The sequence below is a fragment of the Ranitomeya imitator genome, chromosome 4 (assembly GCF_032444005.1).
Source record: "Ranitomeya imitator isolate aRanImi1 chromosome 4, aRanImi1.pri, whole genome shotgun sequence".
In the NCBI taxonomy this organism is placed as follows: Eukaryota; Metazoa; Chordata; class Amphibia; order Anura; family Dendrobatidae; genus Ranitomeya; species Ranitomeya imitator.
Window position 1 is genome coordinate 379,353,161 of NC_091285.1, and position 21,068 is coordinate 379,374,228.

At 51.7% G+C, this 21,068-nt stretch overlaps 1 protein-coding gene across 1 annotated transcript; it reads right to left on the reverse strand.

Annotated features, from left to right (window-relative positions):
• Positions 1-4,194: 4,194 nt before the first annotated feature.
• Positions 4,195-21,023, reverse strand: MEIG1 (meiosis/spermiogenesis associated 1). Its single transcript, XM_069762051.1, has 3 exons — positions 20,885-21,023; positions 18,568-18,771; positions 4,195-4,347 (listed from the first exon to the last, which is right to left on the reverse strand). Exons 2-3 carry the CDS (start codon positions 18,724-18,726, stop codon positions 4,219-4,221), a joined length of 288 nt encoding a protein of 95 aa, XP_069618152.1. The 5' UTR covers positions 18,727-18,771; positions 20,885-21,023; the 3' UTR covers positions 4,195-4,218.
• Between the last annotated feature and the right edge of the window lie 45 nt (positions 21,024-21,068).

Sequence of the window (21,068 nt, forward strand, 5' to 3'; positions counted from 1 at the left end):
TAAGGGGGCTAGTTGGTTTACTAAGATTGATCTTCGTGGTGCGTATAATCTGGTGAGAATCAGGCAGGGAGATGAATGGAAAACGGCATTTAATACGCCCGAGGGTCATTTTGAGTATCTGGTGATGCCGTTCGGACTTGCCAATGCTCCATCTGTTTTTCAGTCTTTTATGCATGACATTTTCCGTGAGTATCTGGATAAATTCTTGATTGTTTACTTGGATGACATTTTGATCTTCTCAGATGATTGGGAGTCTCATGTGAAGCAAGTCAGAATGGTTTTCCAGGTACTGCGTGCTAATTCCTTGTTCGTGAAGGGATCAAAGTGTCTCTTCGGTGTGCAGAAAGTTTCATTTTTGGGGTTCATCTTTTCCCCTTCTACTATCGAGATGGATCCGGTTAAGGTTCAGGCCATCCAGGATTGGACTCAGCCGACATCTCTAAAAAGTTTGCAGAAATTCCTGGGCTTTGCTAATTTTTATCGTCGCTTCATCTGTAATTTTTCTAGCATTGCCAGACCATTGACCGATTTGACCAAGAAGGGTGCTGATTTGGTTAATTGGTCTTCTGCTGCCGTGGGGGCTTTTCAGGAGTTGAAGCGTCGTTTTTGCTGTGCCCCTGTGTTGTGTCAACCTGATGTTTCTCTTCCGTTCCAGGTCGAGGTTGATGCTTCTGAGATTGGTGCAGGGGCGGTTTTGTCACAGAGAGGTTCTGGTTGCTCAGTGTTCAAACCATGTGCTTTCTTTTCCAGGAAATTTTCTGCTGCTGAGCGTAATTATGATGTGGGCAACCGAGAGTTGCTGGCCATGAAGTGGGCATTCGAGGAGTGGCGTCATTGGCTTGAGGGTGCTAAGCATCGCGTGGTGGTTTTGACTGATCATAAGAACCTTACTTATCTTGAGTCTGCCAAGCGCTTGAATCCTAGACAGGCCCGTTGGTCGTTATTTTTTGCTCGTTTTGATTTTGTGATTTCATACCTTCCGGGCTCTAAAAATGTGAAGGCGGATGCTCTGTCTAGGAGTTTTGTGCCCGACTCTCCGGGGTTATCTGAGCCGGCGAGTATCCTCAAGGAAGGAGTCATTGTGTCTGCCATCTCCCCTGATTTGCGGAGAGTGTTGCAGAAATTTCAGGCTAATAAACCTGATCGTTGTCCGGCCGAGAAACTGTTCGTCCCTGATAGGTGGACTAGTAAAGTTATCTCTGAACTTCATTGTTCGGTGCTGGCCGGTCATCCAGGAATCTTTGGTACCAGGGAGTTGGTTGCTAGATCCTTCTGGTGGCCATCTCTGTCACGGGATGTGCGTGCTTTTGTGCAGTCCTGTGGAATTTGTGCTAGGGCTAAGCCCTGCTGTTCACGTGCCAGTGGGTTGCTTTTGCCCTTGCCGGTCCCGAAGAGGCCTTGGACACATATTTCGATGGATTTCATTTCTGACCTTCCCGTTTCTCAAAAGATGTCTGTCATTTGGGTGGTCTGTGATCGCTTTTCTAAAATGGTCCATCTGGTGCCCTTGGTTAAATTGCCTTCCTCCTCTGATTTGGTGCCTTTGTTCTTCCAGCATGTGGTTCGTTTACATGGCATTCCTGAGAATATTGTTTCTGACAGAGGTTCCCAGTTTGTCTCGAGGTTCTGGCGAGCCTTTTGTGGTAGGATGGGCATTGACCTATCTTTTTCCTCGGCCTTCCATCCTCAGACTAATGGCCAGACCGAACGAACCAATCAGACCTTGGAAACATATCTGAGATGTTTTGTTTCCGCTGACCAGGATGATTGGGTGTCATTTTTGCCGTTGGCTGAGTTCGCCCTTAATAATCGGGCCAGCTCGGCTACCTTGGTCTCTCCATTTTTCTGCAATTCTGGGTTCCATCCTCGTTTCTCTTCAGGACAGGTTGAGTCTTCGGACTGTCCTGGTGTGGATTATGTGGTGGACAGGTTGCAGCAGATCTGGACTCAGGTAGTGGACAATTTGACCTTGTCCCAGGAGAAGGCTCAGCTTTTCGCTAATCGCAGACGCCGTGTGGGACCCCGACTTCGTGTTGGGGATCTGGTTTGGTTATCTTCTCGTCATATACCTATGAAGGTTTCCTCTCCTAAATTTAAACCTCGTTTTATTGGTCCGTATAGGATTTCTGAGATTCTCAATCCGGTGTCTTTTCGTCTGACCCTCCCAGACTCCTTTTCCATACATAATGTATTCCATAGGTCGTTGTTGAGGAGATACGTGGCACCTATGGTTCCATCTGTGGAGCCTCCTGCCCCTGTTTTGGTGGAGGGGGAATTGGAGTATATTGTGGAGAAGATTTTGGATTCTCGTGTCTCTAGACGGAAACTCCAGTATCTGGTCAAATGGAAGGGTTATGCTCAGGAAGATAATTCCTGGGTTTTTGCCTCTGATGTCCATGCCCCAGATCTTGTTCGTGCCTTTCATGTGGCTCATCCTGGTCGGCCTGGGGGTTCTGGTGAGGGTTCGGTGACCCCTCCTCAAGGGGGGGGTACTGTTGTGAATTCTGTGGCTGAGTTCACTTCTGTGGTCACAAGTGGTATTGCAGTCTCTGGGCTTCCTCCCTCAGGTGTTTTGGTGAGCTCGTTGGCTGCCTTGCTATTTAGCTCCACCTGAGTCTGTCTTCCTTGCTCCTTGTCAATGTTCCAGTGTTGGATCTGAGCTACTGCATCTTTCCTTGGGCCTGCTGCTCTGCTAGATAAGTGCTTCTAGTTGTTTTCTGTTTTTTCTGTCCAGCTTGTTATTATCTTTTGCTGGAAGCTCTGAGAAGCAAAGGGGTGCACCGCCGTGCTGTTAGTTCGGCACGGTGGGTCTTTTTGCCCCTTTGCGTGGTTTTCGTTTTAGGGTTTTTTGTAGACTGCATAGTTCTCTTTGCTATCCTCGCTCTGTCTAGAATATCGGGCCTCACTTTGCTGAATCTATTTCATTCCTACGTTTGTCTTTTCATCTTGCTAACAGTCATTATATGTGGGGGCTGCCTATTCCTTTGGGGTATTTCTCTGAGGTAAGTCAGGCTTGTATTTCTATCTTCAGGCTAGTCAGCTCCTCAGGCAGTGCCGAGTTGCATAGGTAGTTGATAGGCGCAATCCACTGCTGCTTCCAGTTGTGTGAGGATAGATCAGGTACTGCAGTCTACAGAGATTCCACGTCTCAGAGCTCGTCCTATTGTTTTTGGTTATTGCCAGATCTCTGTATGTGCGCTGATTACTGCACGCTGTGTTGCCTGATTGCCAGCCATAACAGAAGCCCATGAGAAACGCGCGTTGGGGCTGAGTGGTCTGACTTCTCACAGGGAGTTACATGGGTAAGGATCTCTCCTATTGCACTATGTCATTTTTTCATTAGATCTAATTTGTCCCCTTCTAAATGCGGTGTTGAACTAGTGGCATTTTTGCCTTCATGCTGAATCATGCTCAGTATATAGTAGTTTATATACTGCCTTAGTTGTACTTATGTGGGATTACTATGATATTCTGATATGTACTATTGTGACAGTGTTTTTAGGAATTAGATCTCCTGGTACTTATGCAGTTTGTGCTTGCCTCAGATCTTTCATTGCTCGAGTCCTTCATGTTTAATTCCTTTTGTCCATATACAGTATATCTTGTAGTCATTTTGATCATGATGCAATGATATTGCTATTATTTAATAAAAGATTTTTGTAATTTTTAAAAAAACGGGTTTCATTGTACTCGCTGTCCTTTGTTTACATCCCCCCCACACAGTATGATGGCTCATCAGTATGATGCTCCCCAGCCCCCACTCAGTATGATGGCCCCTAACGTCCCCCAATATGGTGGCACCAAAGCCCCCAACTCAGTATAATACCTCAACAGCACTTCACACAGTATGATGGCCCCCATAGCGCCTCACTCAGTATAATGAGACCTACAACTAGTGACATTTAAAAAAGAAAAATAAACATTACTCACCTTGCCTCATTCTGTTCTATACAGGGGGAATCTCAGACTCACAGGAACAGGCAAAATGGTGGATCAGGGAGCAGATATGACTGAAATTGTGATGACCGGAGTAGAGGGCTCGGTGCAGAGCGGCCCAGACCCCACCACCGCCGCATGTTCTGCCGCTATGCATGATACACCCCTGATCATGGCTATGGAGTATACCTGTCATAATGAAGTCTTGCACACATACCTAAGATGTAATAAATGCATAAATAAACCAAGAAGAATAGATTAGGGCAATGCAAGGACATTTATTCAGTAGGCATACACTTTTACTTTATGGACTTCTTTATCTTCACATTCTCTGCTCTTGTTGTAGTAGTAAAATGTATTGTCTTTTCTTTGCAACTTTTTTACAAATCCAGTGTCCGGCCAGCGATCCACCTAAGAAAAGAAAAAATTACTTGTTTCTTATTATCAAATCTGGAGTGTCAGTGCCAATACAGTCTGTTTCTGAGAGGCAGTCCTGATATTCATTTTATGTCACGTTTGGTCTGCAATTACAAAAGATGGGGGACAACGAAAACAGGGTGGTGCAGTCACAGCAACATACCGAGCTGTCCTGCACTGACCGCATAGGTTACTATGGGATTCACCATTAATCTACTATATAATTGTCTAAGGGTCACTTCCGTCTGTCTGTCACGGATATTCATTGGTCGCGCCCTCTATCTGTCATGGAAATCCAAGTCGCTGATTGGTCGTGGGCGTTTTGCCACGACCAATCAGCGACGGGCACAGTCCGGGAAAAATGGCCGCTCCTTCCTCCCCGCAGTCAGTGCCCGGTCCATACTCCCCTCCAGTCAGCCCTCACACAGGGTTAATGCCAGCGTTACTGGAGCGCAATGTAATGCACTCCGGTAACGCAGCTATTAACCCTGTGTGACCAACTTTCTACTATTTATGCTGCGTTGCAAATAATAATAATAATAAAAAAAAAAAAAAGGTTATTCTCACCTTCCGAGGTTGCGCGCTATCTTCGGCAGTGCAAGCGGCAGGTTCCGGTGCCAAGGATGCTATGCGAGAAGGACCTGCCATGACGTCACGGTCATGTGACCGCAACGTCATCACAGGTCCTGCACTCATACCAACCCTGGGACCGGAAGCTACGGTCATGTGACCGCGACATCATCACAGGTCCTCCGCTCATACCAACCCCTTGGACCGGAAGCTGCCGCGTGCACTGCACACAGGCGCCAGGACTTCAAGGGGCCTTCAGAAGGTGAGTATATGTTTATTTTTTTATTTTAAGTCTTTTTTAACCACGCATATAGTGCCCACATTGCAATATACTACGTGGGCTGTGTTACATACTGCGAGAGCTCTGTTATACACTACGTAGCTGTGCAATACGCTATGTGACTGTGTTATATACTACGTGGGCTGTGCAATATACTACGTGGCTCTGCTATATACTACGTGGCTGACCAATATACTACGTGCCTGTGCAATACACTACGTGGCTGTGTTATATACTACGTAGCTCTGTTATATACTACGTCGGTTTGTTATATACTACGTCACTGTGCACTATAGTACGTAGCCTGTGCTATATACTACCTACATATTCTAGAATACCCGATACGTTAGAATCGGGCCACCATCTAGTGCATTATAAATATGTATGTACTGAAAATCTGATTATAAAGTGCAGCGTATTCGAAAACTGCAGATGATGCTTCGGAATTCTTACTGTGTGCAATGCACGCTGTCAGGATTCTCTTGTGCCAGTGAGTTGCATACATACAGTCACATGCCGAATATCCATGTGTGGCCTCACTCAATGAAATAGTCAGAATGTGGCCAGAAATATACAAATCACATATTTGTGCTGGCATGGCCGTCCTTTCTTGCCCCCCAGCAAGAATCCTAAAAATGTGCAGTGCATGTGCTGTGAGAATTCAGAAGCCTGCAGACAGAGTGACTAAAGACTTTCATCTCAAACCTGTACATACCCTGTAATTATAAAATGAAGCCCTGTAGGCAATCCCAACGTGTAATATCCTCACTGTCAGGATTCAGCTCTGCTTGCAGGTTCCAATAGTCATCACATGGCCAGGTCACTCATATGCGATTTCCATACTTAGTTTCATGCAACAACGAGCTTCTCTTCCTGATTCTCTCAGTTTTTCACTCAACATTGAGAGAATTAGGAAAAGCAGCTCGTCACCATGTGACTAAGGCTACTTTTACACTAGCGTCGGCCCGACGTACCGACGCACGTTGTGAAAGAAATGAACAACGGGGGCAGCGGATGCACTTTTACAATGCATCCGCTGCCCCATTGTAATGTCCGGGGAGGAGGGGGTGGAGTTTCGGCCACGCATGCGCGGTCGAAAATGGCGGACTCGACGCACAAAAAAAGTTACATGTAACGTTTTTTTGTACCAAGGGTCCGTCAAAACACGACGCATCCGTCGCACGACGGATGCGACGTGTGGCCATACGTCGCAATGCATCACTAATGCAAGTCTATGGAGAAAAAACGCATCCTGCGGGCACATTTGCAGGATGCGTTTTTTCTCCAAAATGATGCATTGCGATGTACGCTAAACAACACTAGTGTGAAAGTAGCCTAAGGCCGGGGTCACACTTGCGTGTGCAGCGCGAGTCTCTTGCATCAATACCCGGCACTGCCATCGGCACTCGGGACCGGAGCGTGCGGCTGCATATATTTCTATGTAGCTGAACGCTCCAGTCCGAACCTCCAGCACATGTGCAAGTTTGACACCGGCCTAAGTGTGAGAGTTGTATATGTGCTTGGGAGGGGGCAAACTGAATTCTTGTCATAAAACCTAGACACACCTCTGCGCTATCCTTTGCTCTCCACATGCATCATTAAATTTTACTGCCATTGGTTCACCAGTTGTCCTTCTTTGGAGCACTTTTAGCCGGTCCAAACCTTTGCATAGCTGGAAAAACCCAAGACCTGCTTGTGATGCTAATCACTACTCACGGACAGACCGTGAGGCAGGAGAGTCAGATGTTCTATGGTCAATACCAAGAAAGTACTTAGATAGCCAAGGGAAAAGATGAAGGCGTAAGTCAGGTCACAGTCCAGGGTCAATAACAAGAGATAGTGGAGCAAAATCCGGAGGACAAGACAAAGGGGATAGTCAGAACACGGTCCAAAGGGTCAGGCAGCAGATCAGAACTCAGAGTAACAGAATCAGGCTAACTCTCACCAAGAAGCACAAACTACATCTGGCAGGGATCAGGGGCAGATAGCTCAGTAAGTAGCTATGCGAATACCAGAATACTAAAGACCTGCAGAAAGTCCCGCACGCCCCAGTCACAGATAGGACAGCAGAGCTGTCAATCAAGGCATCAACAGCTCTGCAAGCCCATCACAGAACTGGACAACCAAGCTGTCAATCAAGACACAGACAGCTCAGCAAGACGGTTTCCACAGAACAGCATAGCAATCATTCACTGAGAGGAAAAATCGTGACACTGCTCTGTTGGAGATGTTCTGACCGAGGTATCTAGCCTTCACAATTTAGCTCAATGTGACTCAGATCTTTACACTTAGGCCGGGATCACACATGCGAGAAACACGTCCGTGTCTCGCATGTGAAATCCAAGCTCTGGCGCCGGCACTCCAGAGCGGAGCGTGCGGCCGCATAGCAACACATGGAGCTGCACGCTCCGCTCTGGAGTGCCGGCGCCAGAGCTTGGATTTCACATGCGAGACACGGACGTGTTTCTCGCATGTGTGATCCCGGCCTTACCCATGTTTCCTGATTCCAACACACTGACTTCAGGAATTGAATTTTATCTTGTTGGCTAATACATCCCACCCACAGACTGGTGCCGCTTCCCACCCAGACTGGTGCCGCTTCCCACCCACAGACTGGTGCCGCTTCCCACCCACAGACTGGTGCCTCTTCCCACCCACAGACTGGTGCCGCTTCCCACCCACAGACTGGCGCTACATCCCACCCACAGACTGGCGCCGCTTTCCACCCGCAGACTGGCGCCGCTTTCCACCCGCAGACTGGCGCCGCTTTCCACCCACAGACTGGCGCCACTTTCCACCCACAGACTGGTGCCGCTTCCCACCCACAGACTGGTGCCACTTCCCACCCACAGACTGGCGCCGCATCCCACCCACAGACTGGCGCTACATCCCACCCACAGACTGGTGCTACCAGGGCCGTATTTAGAGTTTATGCTGCCCTAGGCACTTTTCGTGCTGCCTCCCCCTTTGGTGAGTATGACAAATGCAAACACTGTCGGCAGTGATTTAGGCTACTTTCACATCAGCGATTTTTACCATTTGCGGCAGATCCAGCAGTTTTTCTGCATCTGCCACGTAACGCATCACTTACGGCAACACTGCTTTCGGCCTCATTCATTCCCTGTGGGACTTGCGGACATGTGCGGCACTTGCGGTTTTTCCGTGATCCGGTAAATGCTGTACTTGCAGGAACGGAAAAAAAATGCTGCTAGCAGTGTTTTTTTTTGTCTCGTCGTAAGTGCAAAACCGCAAGTGCACATGTTCGCAAGTCCCATAGGGAGCTACCTGTCTCGCCCTCTTCCTCTTTTGATACTGCAGTGTGATGGACAAGAAGTATGGTGTCTGTGTACTAACTGAACTATAAACTCTCCCCATACCATGTCCAGCAGACACTGTAGGATTACTATATGGACTTTATCATTCTATTACTGATTCTGTATAATAGCCACATATGATGCTCCATACTGTATAATGGCCACACAGTGCTCCATACTGTATAAAGGCAACACATGATGCTCCATACTGTATAATGGCTACACATGATGCTCCATACTGTATAACAGCCACATATGATGCTCCATGCATACTGTATAATGGCCCACCCCCCCCTCCCATCCTGTATGCATGGCTCGTCGGCTCCCTGCTCCCATCATGCATGGCTCATCTCTCCCCCCCCCCTCCCTGTATGCATGGCTCATCTCCCCCCCTCCTATCCTGTATGCATGGCTCATCTCCCCCTCCTCCCTGTATGCATGGCTCATCGGCTCCCATCATGCATGGCTCATCTCTCCCCACTCCCCCCTCCTGTGTGCATGGCTCATCTCCCCCCTCCTGTATGCATGGGTGGCTCATCTCCCCCTCCCTGTACGCAAGGGTGGCTCAGTCATCTCCCCCCTACCTGTATGCGTGACTCATCTCCCCCTCCCTGTATGCATGGGTGGCTCTGGCTCATCCCCCCCCCCTGTATGCATGGCTCATCAGCTCCCATCTTGCAGGGCTCATCTCTCCCCCCTGGCCCCCTCCATGCATGGCTCATCGGCTCCCCGCCGCTCCCATCTTGCAGGGCTCATCTCTCCCCCTTGGCCCCCTCCATGCATGGCTCATCTGCTCTCCACTGCTCATATCTTGCAGGGCTCATCTCTCCCCCCTGGACCCCTCCATGCATGGCTCATCTGCTCCCCGCTGCTCCCATCTTGCAGGGCTCATCTCTCCCCCCTGGCCCCCCTCCATGCATGGCTCATCTGCTCCCCGCTGCTCCCATCTTGCTGGGCTCATCTCTCCCCTTGGCCCCCTCCATGCATGGCTCATCTGCTCCCCGCTGCTCCCATCTTGCAGGGCTCATCTTTCCCCCCTGGCTCCCTCCATGCATGACTCATCTGCTCCCCGCTGCTCCCATCTTGCTGGGCTCATCTCTCCCCTTGGCCCCCTCCATGCATGGCTCATCTGCTCCCCGCTGCTCCCATCTTGCAGGGCTCATCTCTCCCCCTGGCCCCCTCCATGCATGACTCATCTGCTCCCATCTTACAGGGCTCATCTCTCCCCCCTGGCCCCCTCCATGCATGGCTCATCTGCTCCCCGCTGCTCCCATCTTGTAGGGCTCATCTCTCCCCTTGGACCCCTCCATGCATGGCTCATCTGCTCCCCGCTGCTCCCATCTTGTAGGGCTCATCTCTCCCCTTGGACCCCTCCATGCATGGCTCATCTGCTCCCTGCTGCTCCCATCTTGCAGGGCTCATCTCTCCGCCTGGCCCCTCCATACATGGCTCATCTCCTCCCATCTTGCAGGGCTCATCTCTCCCCCCTGGCCCCCTCCATGCATGGCTCATCGGCTCCCCGCCGCTCCCATCTTGTATGGCTCGGCTCCCCGTCCTCCTTCATCTTCCCCCCCCCCCCCGTCCTCCCTGGCTGTCATACAGTCATACTCACCTTTTCCACACCGCCCGCGCAGAACGAAATCCTCCACCTCTGTCCCGGCGGCCGGCGCAGCACCTTCTGCCCGCGTGAGCGGTCACGTGTTACTGGTATCGCTCATTAAGGTCATGAATATGCGTCCATATTCATCACCTTAATGAGTGGTACCACGTGACCGCTCACACAGTGTCATGATATGGTATGAAATATCATATAAGTAGTTTATCTTGTTAGCAGGCTGCGGGCTAAAAAGCGCCCCTTCCCTTTCACTCAGCCAAGAGCTGCCTTGCCAATGTACATGGGGGAAGAGCGTTTTATTGCCTAAAGGAATTTTTACGACCAGGTTAGAATCTTCCTCCAGCAAGAACTGGATTCTAAGTCTCTAGAACACATGGAAGTTCTTTGTTTTGTTTTTGTAAGATATTACGCCAACCGTTTACGTTAAGAACACGAAAATATATATTCTTAATCTCCCTCGGTGGATCTACCCATCCTTCTAAACACGGGCTTCTAACTCCATCTGGTAAAGAAGTAGGGATTTCTCTGCAAATATGTATCCCAGATAGGACATATTTGATCTCATTAGAATGCCCACGTTAATCCGAGATGAATGCTGGGTTTGTTATGACTATGACATGTTTTGTAGCGGAGTTATAGAAATTAGATATAGGTTAGGGTAAAATTAGTTAACTGAAGAGGTAGGAGGGACGAGGTTATCCAACCCCTTTCTGGGATGTTACAGGCCGCAGCTATAACTGTCTGCCCAGATCCCCAGCACAGTCTTCTTGTCGTTTTCCTGTAGAGCCCTGGGCACGTCCCATGAACTGGGACGTATGGAAGCTCCACTAGCCTGGGTGCCTGCAATGCTTTGAACATGTGAGTGTTATCTTTTCTCCTGTTCTAAACCGTACCCCAAGTCTCCTGAAGGGAATTACGCTGTTGTTTTTGGGTTAGCTTCGGACCCGTTTAATCGAAGCTGGTGGCAGCGACCGTGTGCAGGCTTTTGAGTGATGCTGTAGCGACTGCGGCGTTGATAATTATTGTTCCTGCCTGAGTGGGAGTAGTTTATCGCGTCGCTGCAGCGTGCCCAATACAGCCAGTACATAGCAGGCAGCCTTTCTGGCGACTAATTACCCCAGGTGCAGTACCACATCTGACCTGAGAGTAAGGGGGGCGCCAGAGAGCTGCAAGTTTTAAGTGGAACTGTAAGCGGGATATACATAAATCAATACAGTTCGTGGTATATTGCAGAGCAGTGGGATACCTAGAATAAGCCCCTGCTGTAAACTAAGAGGTCAATAGCCTTGTGTGTGTTTTTTCATCACATTGTGGAGTGGAGGGATAACTAAGATAAGCCCCCCTGCACATGTGATAGCCGTCTGTTGGCCTAAAGTCACCCCAACCCGTGACGTAGGGGTGACGGTCACGGTGTAAATCGTGACAAATTGGTGGCAAGGCGGTGGGATATTAGAGCATTAGTGATTTGGTTTGAGCAATCATTCCCCTCACTAAAAACTTGCAGAAAGTTCTTGCGAGGACTCTGCGCAAATAAGTTTGGAGAACGAACTCAGTGTTTTTTAGTCTTGAGACAATTGCGTACTGGTAATTATCCCCTCACTTTCTCTTCGTTTTTCTGTCCTATCTTTTATTTGGCAACCATGGTTGTGCTGGGAGAAGTCTTTTATGAGCAGCAGACCAGACACCCTTGTTGCCTTATGCAAGTCACAGCACATTGACTTTGCAAGCAAAAACAAAGCTCAACTGGTCGCAGATCTGGTGCAATGGGAAGCCGCTCTAGACCACTCTCAGAGCTCAGAGGCCGCAGAAGCCAGCACAAGCGAACATGGTGCTGCAGCAGAGGTCCATCCACTGAATGCTGGCCCTGTTAGCAATCCGGGCGAATTGGACCCCCACCTGCAGGCGGCCTTGAAAGAATTCCCCACTGACGACCATGAGGGACGTCGGCAGCTGATTCAGCAATACCAGGAGCGAGCCGAGCGAGAGGCCCAGGCCCAGCGAGCCGAGCGGGAGGCTGAGCGAGCCAAACTGGAGGCTGAGAGAGCCGAGAGCCAAGCCCAGCGAGCACATGAACTGGAGATGCTCCGGCAGGGGAGGATGCCCTCCACCGCTCAGAGACGTGAGCCCAGCAGCGCTCAGATACATAAGCCCTGGCCCGATCACTTTCCTGTTATGGAGAAGGACGGAGACTTGGACACTTTTCTGCGGGCCTTTGAGAAAGCCTGCAGACAGTACCGGCTGCCTACAGATGAATGGGCCCAATACCTGACACCAGGGCTGAGAGGCAAAGCTCTGGAGGCGTTTGCTGCCCTCCCTCAAGAACAAGATGGAGACTATGAGGCCATCAAGCAGGACCTGATAGCCAAGTACCAGCTTACACCCGAGGTGTACCGTAGAAAGTTCCGGACCCTCCAACGTGGCCCACACGACAGTTACAGTGATGTGGTGCATGGACTGGGGACCCACTTTGACCAGTGGACCCAAGGACTGTAAGTGACCACCTTTGCACAGCTGCGAGACCTGATGATCAAAGACCAGTTATTTCATCTTTGCTCAGCCGAGGTGCGACAGTTCGTGATGGACAGAGAACCCAAAGACGTGACGAAAGCAGCGCAGATTGCCGATGCCTATGAAGCCAACCGTAGATCGGAAGCGCGGAAGCCAGTCATCACCAGCTGGAGAGGGGGTAAGCCTGCATCAAACGCCAGTACCCCTGCCAGCCAACACACCAGAGGTCCTGGCCCTGTGGCCAACAACCAGACCAACCACCGAACCCCGCAAGTGTTACTTCTGCAATCGGCCTGGTCATCTCGGTCCCAACTGTCCAGACAAGCAGAAGAACCCCTCATCCAAGGCCCCAGGGCCTAATGCGGCCGTTCTTTTGATGGGTGGTGTGGTTGGGAGGATGTGTGACAACGTACAGCACGTCACTGTGGGAGGCCATGTTGCTACAGGCCTCAAGGACACCGGGGCTGAACGAACCCTCATCCGACCCGAACTGGCGGCCCCTGAAGAAATCATTCCGGGGAAAACCCTAACTGTCACTGGGATTGGGGGCATCAGCTGTCCCTTACCGATGGCCCGGGTTTATATTGATTGGGGTGCCGGGAGCGGGGTGAAGGAAGTGGGGCTGTCTGATAATTTGCCCACTGATGTTTTGTTGGGGACTGATTTGGGGAGGATGGTTGCATACTACGTCACTGACACCCCTCCCCAATCTACTAATGAGGGTAAAGTTAACCCTGATGATGATGATGATGATGATGGGAAATCGCATGTGTTACCTGACCATGCTTTATCTTGTAATGATGCACCTAATAACTTTTTGTTTCCTAGGATTGATGGTGAAAATATTGTACCTGTGCCAACTGAACCTGATAATGATTTTTCTGTGAAGGTTAATGTGTCCATAGGTACAGGCGTGCCCAGCCACGTCGCTCTGCGGAGTGAGACGGCTGAGGAACCCCTAACAGGGGCAAGTGTCGGTGCTACAGGAAATGGGGAGATGCATGGGAACTGTGAGGAAGGTGATGCCATGAAAGTGACCAGTGCCACCAAGGAAGGTAACTGGCCCATAAGTAGCACTGCCCCTGGAGTGTTGGGGGTGGATGGGGAGGTAGAGCCCATAGCAGCGCCGGCTGATGGGTCTGTAGAAACCCCCGGGGAGACAGCCTACGTAGCTGCTGTCACCCGCAGTCAGAGTGCCCGGAACGCAGAGAACTGTCTGCCTTCCGGACCCTGCTCAGTCATCACTGTGACTGAACCAGAGGTGGACCCAGAGCAAGTCCAAGAGGGTTCCTGTGGGGAAGGGACCCTGACGTCGCTTTTGGCTTCCCCTAGCCAGGAGTTTCAGGCCGCTCTGCACACAGATGCGAGCCTAGAGAGTTTGAGACAACTTGCCGGGACGCTCTTCTCCGAGACTGATAAGGAGAAGGTGTTCTAGGAACGAGGAAGGTTGTGCCGGGAGACAGTACCCGGGAATCACAAAAGGAGTGGTTGAGGGAAAGACAGCTGGTCGTCCCGCAGCAATTCCGGGGTGAGTTGTTGCGGATTGCCCATGAGATCCCGCTAGCTGGACACTTGGGGATCAGCAAAACTAAGGCCCGGCTGTCTCAACACTTCTATTGGCCTAAGATGGGGACAGATGTGTCAAACTACTGCCGCTCCTCTATCACTTGTCAAAGAGTGGGGAAGGCGGGGTCTGCTCTTAAGGCTCCCCTTATTCCTTTACCAGTGATAGAGGAGCCTTTCCAGAGGATCGCAGTGGACATTGTGGGCCCGCTGGCCGTCCCCAGCAGCTCTGGAAAGCGATATATCCTTACTGTGGTAGACTACGCTACCCGGTACCCAGAGGCAGTAGCTCTGCCGTCAACTAGGGCAGATAAGGTGGCGGATGCCCTGTTGGCCATCTTTTCACGTGTAGGATTTCCCAGGGAAATGCTTACTGATCAAGGGACCCAATTTATGTCTCGCCTAATGGAGGCTCTCTGTAAGAGAATGCAGGTGAAGCACCTGGTATCGAGTGCGTACCACCCACAGACCAATGGCTTGTGTGAACGCTTCAATGGTACCCTCAAACAGATGCTACGCATGCTGGTTGAGACTCAAGGGCGCGACTGGGGGCGGTGCCTCCCACACCTGCTGTTCGCTTACCGAGAGGTTCCGCAGGCCTCGACGGGGTTCTCTCCCTTCGAGCTCCTGTATGGCAGGCGAGTCCGGGGACCCCTTGGGTTGGTAAGAGAATCCTGGGAAGAGGAGCCGAACCCTTCTGAAGTGTCCATAGTGGAGTATATCATGCGCTTCCGTGACAAGATGCAGACCTTGACGCAGTTGGTGCATGACAACATGACGCAGGCTCAGGCTGACCAGAAGCACTGGTACGACCAGAACGCCCGAGAGCGGACCTACCACGTGGGTCAAAAGGTGTGGGTGCCTGTCCCCGTACAAACGGATAAGCTTCAGGCAGCCTGGGAGGGCCCATACATCGTCCACCAACAGCTCAACCCGGTCACTTACGTGGTCATGCTTGACCACGCTCTGGGTAGGCGAAAGGCCTTTCACGTCAACATGATGAAGGCTCATCACGAACGTGAACCTTTCGTCCTACCGGTCTGCAGCGTGCTCGAAGATGGGGAGGAAGACACCCTCCTGGACATGCTGGCCCAAGCCAAGGCCAATGGGTCCATCGAGGACGTGGAGGTAAGCGCCTCGTTAACTGAACCCCAGCGGTTGCAGCTGCAAACCACACTGGAACCCTTCCGGGTCATGTTCTCCAACCGACCTGGGAGGACTCAGTTAGAAGTCCACGAGGTGGACACCGGGAATCACGCCCCACTACGGCGAACACCCTATCGAATCTCTGACCAGGTGCAGCAGATCATGCGCCAAGAGATCGATGAGATGTTACAGCTGGGGGTGATTCGACGGTCAAAGAGCGCGTGGGCCTCACCTGTAGTTCTCGTGCCAAAGAAAGACCAGACCACCCGGTTCTGCGTGGACTACAGGGGGCTCAACACCATCACAGCCTCTGACGCGCACCCAATGCCGCGCATCGAGGAGCTGCTGGATAAGTTAGCTGGCGCAGATTACCTAACAATAATGGATCTGGGTAGAGGATACTGGAAGATTCCCCTGAGCCCCGAGGCGCAGGAGAAGTCCGCCTTTATCACGCCCTTCGGACTGTACAAGTCCACGGTCATGCCCTTCCGCATGAAGAATGCCCCTGCCACTTTCCAGCAGATGGTCAACCTCCTGCTTCAGGGACTGGAGAAGTACGCCGTGGCGTACTTGGATGACATTGCCATCTTCAGTTCCTCCTGGGAGGAACACCTGCAGCATCTCGAGGAGGTGCTCAGGCGAATTCACCAAGCAGGACTGACTATCAAGCCGGGAAAGTGCCAGATGGGCATGAGGGAGGTTCACTACCTGGGGCACCGGGTAGGCGGGAACACCCTGAAGCCAGAGCCGGAGAAAGTGGGCGCGATCGTGAACTGGCCCACTCCCGTGACCAAGAAACAAGTGATGTCCTTCTTGGGCACTGCAGGGTACTATAGGCGCTTCGTACAGCACTATAGTAGCCTGGCAAAACCTTTGACGGACCTGACCAGGAAGAAGCTACCCCACATTGTCAACTGGACAGATGGCTGTGAGGGGGCCTTCCAGGCGTTGAAAACCGCACTGTGCAACGCCCCTGTGTTGAAAGCAGTCGACAGCAGTCGACCGTTCTTGGTGCAGACCGACGCCAGCGAGTTTGGCCTTGGTGCTGTGCTCAGCCAGGTTGACTCGGAGGACCAAGAGCACCCCGTGTTATACCTGAGCCAGAAACTTTTGCCGAGGGAAGTGGCCTACTCCACCATCGAGAAGGAGTGCCTGGCCATAGTCTGGGCCCTGCAGCGCTTGCAGCCCTACTTGTACGGTCGCCCCTTCACTGTGGTGACCGACCACAACCCTCTGCGCTGGCTAAACGCCATGTGTGGAACCAACGGCAGGTTGCTACGCTGGAGCCTTGCCCTTCAGAAGTTTGACTTCACCATTGAACACAAAACGGGCAGAGAGCATGGGAATGCAGATGGACTGTCCCGCCAGGGTGAACACCCTGAGGTGAGCATGGAGGCATACCGTGGGGTTCTACCTCCCTAGCGCACACCAAAAGGGGGAGATGTCACGATATGGTATGAAATATCATATAAGTAGTTTCTCTTGTTAGCAGGCTGTGGGCTAAAAAGCCCCCCTTCCCTTTCACTCAGCCAAGAGCTGCCTTGCCAATGTACATGGGGGAAGAGCGTTTTATTGCCTAAAGGAATTTTTACGACCAGGTTAGAATCTTCCTCCAGCAAGAACTGGATTCTAAGTCTCTAGAACACATGGAAGTTCTTTCTTTTGTTTTTGTAAGATATTACGCCAACCGTTTACGTTAAGAACACGAAAATATATATTCTTAATCTCCCTCGGTGGATCTGCCCATCCCTCTAAACACGGGCTTCTAACTCCATCTGGTAAAGAAGTAGGGATTTCTCTGTAAATATGTATCCCAGATAGGACATATTTGATCTCATTAGAATGCCCACGTTAATCCGAGATGAATGCTGGGTTTGTTATGACTATGACATGTTTTGTAGCGGAGTTATAGAAATTAGATATAGGTTAGGGTAAAATTAGTTAACTGAAGAGGTAGGAGGGACGAGGTGATCCAACCCCTTTCTGGGATGTTACAGGCCACAGCTATAACTGTCTGCCCAGATCCCCAGCACAGTCTTCTTGTCTTTTTCCTGGAGAGCCCTGAGCACGTCCCATGAACTGGGACGTATGGAAGCTCCACTAGCCTGGGTGCCTGCAATGCTTTGAACATGTGAGTGTTATCTTTTCTCCTGTTCTAAACTGTACCCTAAGTCTCCTGAAGGGAATTACGCTACTGTTGTTTTTGGGTTAGCTTCGGACCCGTTTAATCGAAGCTGGTGGCAGCGACCGTGTGCAGGCTTTTGGGTGATGCTGTATCGCCTGCGGCGTTGATAATTATTGTTCCTGCCTGAGTGGGAGTAGTTTATCGCGTCGCTGCAGCGTGCCCAATACAGCCAGTACATAGCAGGCAGCCTGTCTGGCGACTAATTACCCCAGGTGCAGTACCACATCTGACCTGAGAGTAAGGGGACGCCAGAGAGCTGCAAGTTTTAAGTGCAACTGTAAGCGGGATATACATAAATCCCTACAGTTCGTGGTATATTGAAGAGCAGTGGGATACCTAGAATAAGCCCTTTCTGTAAACTAAGAGGTCAATAGCTTTGTGTGTGTTTTTTCATCACATTGTGAAGTGGAGGGATAACTAAGATAAGCCCCCCTGCACATGTGATAGCCGTCTGTTGGCCTAAAGTCAGCCCAAACCGTGATGTAGGGGTGACGGTCACGGTGTAAATCGTGACACACAGCACTAGCTGCCATCGCTGAGACAAGATCAGGCATCGCTGGAGTAGGTGAGTATGACTCATACAGTATGAGGTCTTCAGGGAGGCAAGTGGGCAGGCGGGCTGGGGGGGTGGGGTTTAAGGTGACCCCAGCCCGGACTTTATAAAAAAAAACCCTTGCTCAGGCGCCGCCCCCCACGCATTGTGCCACCCTAGGCACCTGCCCTCAAGTGCCTAGTGGCAAATATGGCCCTGGGTGCTATATCCCACCCCCAGACTGGTGCTATATCCCACCCCCAGACTGGTGCTATATCCCACCCCCAGACTGGTGCTATATCGCACCCCCAGACTGGCGCTATATCCCACCCACAGACTGGTGCTATATCCCACCCACAAACTGGTTACTGTGATCTGAGTGTCAGTTACTCCGGTAATCTGCCCTCATGTTTCTGGTGCTAGGTGAATAGTGTTTATACCCCAGTTTCAGCTTCATCTTCTAGAAGGCTGCATTCCCTCAGACCTGTGCCCAGCTCTCACCGTGTCCACTTGCTTGATATGTCTGTACTCCACTTCATCCCTGTAGCCAGCGGTTTGGAATCTGTACAGGTTTTCGATCTCATCCGACCACTTCTTGGCACGAGTCATTGATCTTGGTGTAACTTCAGAGCCAATGGTACCAGACTCTGCATCCGACATTGTACTGAGAGCTCCTGGACGGATTCAGTTATGTCAGGTTGATCTCTGAAGACAGAACGTGGGAAAAGCAGCTTTGCTGCACTTCACTTATTTTATGTATCAAGCAAGGAGGATTATCATGAAATACTGAGAAACATGAATTGTTATTATATCGTATCTATCCGAATATATACAAGAATGATTCTAGAGCAATGAAACTGCATTACTGCCATAGAAAATGGGGGAAAAAAGCGATATATAACGTATATATGAAATATTGATCTGCAAGATTGCTATGAAAAATACAGTAAAAAGGAAGGTACTTAGTGCATAGATTGGTTGTACCATGGGCAATGCAGTCACAAATCTTACAGGAATCAGGTTCTCTGCTCATCATGCTGCTATCAGATTAGGCTGCAAAAACCTGGCGATAAACTTCCTTTAAAGGGGTATTCCCAGAATGAATCTTGGACTTGGTTCCCAGACCACTCTGGGATGAGTAGAGGGGTGCTTGTTCCATTTATTGACTATGAAACTGCTGGAGAAAGTGAAGCTCAGCACTTGGCTATTTCCAGTGATCCCATAGACAGTGCATGGGGCAGATGTCAATTGGGGGGGTCCTAGGATGACTGGGGGGATGGTGGGGGTACTGAGATCACTGGGGGGAGGGGTCCTGGGATCACTGGGGGAGGGTCCTGGGATCTCTAGGGGAGGGTCCTGGGCTCACTGGGGGAGGGTCCTGGGATCTCTAGGGGAGGGTCCTGGGCTCACTGGGGGGGATCCTGGGCTCACTTGGGGAGGGTCCTGGGATCACTGGGGGAGGATCCTGGGATCACTGGGGGAGGATGCTGGGATCTCTGGGGGGAGGGTCCAGGGCTCACTGGGGGAGGATATTGGGATCACTGGGGGAGGATGCTGGGATCTCTGGGGGAGGGTCCAGGGCTCACTGGGGGAGGATCCTGGGATCCTGGGATCTCTGGGGGAGGGTCCTGGGCTCACTGGGGGAGAGTCCTGGGATCACTGGGGGAGGATCCTGGGATCACTGGGGGAGGATACTGGGATCTCTGGGGGAGGGTCCAGGGCTCACTGGGGGAGGATGCTGGGATCACTGGGGGAGGATCTTGGGCTCTCTGGGGGAGGATGCTGGGATCACTGGGGGAGGGTCCTGGGCTCACTGGGGGAGGATGCTGGGATCTCTGGGGGAGGGTCCAGGGCTCACTGGGGGAGGATCCTGGGCTCACTGGGGGAGGGTCCTGGGATCACTGGGGGAGGATCCTGGGCTCACTGGGGGAGGATGCTGGGATCTCTGGGGGAGGATGCTGGGATCACTGGGGGAGGATGCTGGGATCACTGGGGGAGGATCCTGGGCTCTCTGGGGGAGGATGCTGGGATCTCTGGGGGAGGATGCTGGGATCACTGGGGGAGGATGCTGGGATCACCGGGGGAGGGTCCTGGGCTCACTGGGGGAGGATGCTGGGATCTCTGGGGGAGGGTCCAGGGCTCACTGGGGGAGGATCCTGGGCTCACTGGGGGAGGGTCCTGGAATCACTGGGGGAGGATGCTGGGATCACTGGGGGAGGGTCCTGGGCTCACTGGGGGAGGATGCTGGGATCTCTGGGGGAGGGTCCTGGAATCACTGGGGGAGGGTCCTGGAATCACTGGGGGAGGATGCTGGGCTCTCTGGGGGAGGATCCTGGGATCTCTGGGGGAGGGTCCTGGGCTCACTGGGGGAGGGTCCTGGAATCACTGGGGGAGGGTCCTGGGATCACTGGGGGAGGGTCCTGGGATCACTGGGGGTCCCAGCCACAGTTCACTCTCGGCTGTGCGCTCAGGAAATGATAGTAGCGCCAGTCCCTGCAGATGGGTGGTGGTTATGGCCTTCATCCTGGTTAGAATGTTGGACCCCAGGGACCAGTACACACCTGTCATCCCTGCAGATAGGGAATAAGATGCGATTCTGGGAATAACCCATTGATACACTCACAGATGTCTTAATGGGAAAGTCACCGGGAGGGAGAAAGCCGTGTGCACCGCGGTTACATACCCAGACTCCCCTTCCCCTGGGGGGTCCTGAAAACACCGCTCGCCCTGCCCCCCGCACACACTACTGATGTAACACGGAGAGTAAGGCTGGCAGTCATTAAACTTTACTGTCCGGGAAGTGTTACCCCCGACCTACCGGCAAGCACCGATCAGCAGCAGTGGCAGCTCCGGTATCCTAGCAACAGCTGACGCGCTGTCTCAGTAGAAAAGGCCAAACCTGTTCACCCAAGGCTTGTGGGCGGAACCAGATGGTGTAGCTGGCCGATGTGACGTTCCCTGGGAGGAGCCGCACAGCGGAGACCACGCCCCCTGCTCTCTCG

What these genes read in the sequence shown, in the direction of transcription:
- MEIG1 (XM_069762051.1), bottom strand. Translation starts at nt 18,726, where the DNA reads ATGTCGGATGCAGAGTCTGGTACCATTGGCTCTGAAGTTACACCAAGA. An exon ending in ATATCAAGCAAGTGGACACG is followed by an intron (nt 4,348 to 18,567) that starts GTGAGAGCTGGG and finishes TTCTTTTCTTAG; the next exon opens with GTGGATCGCTGGCCGGACAC.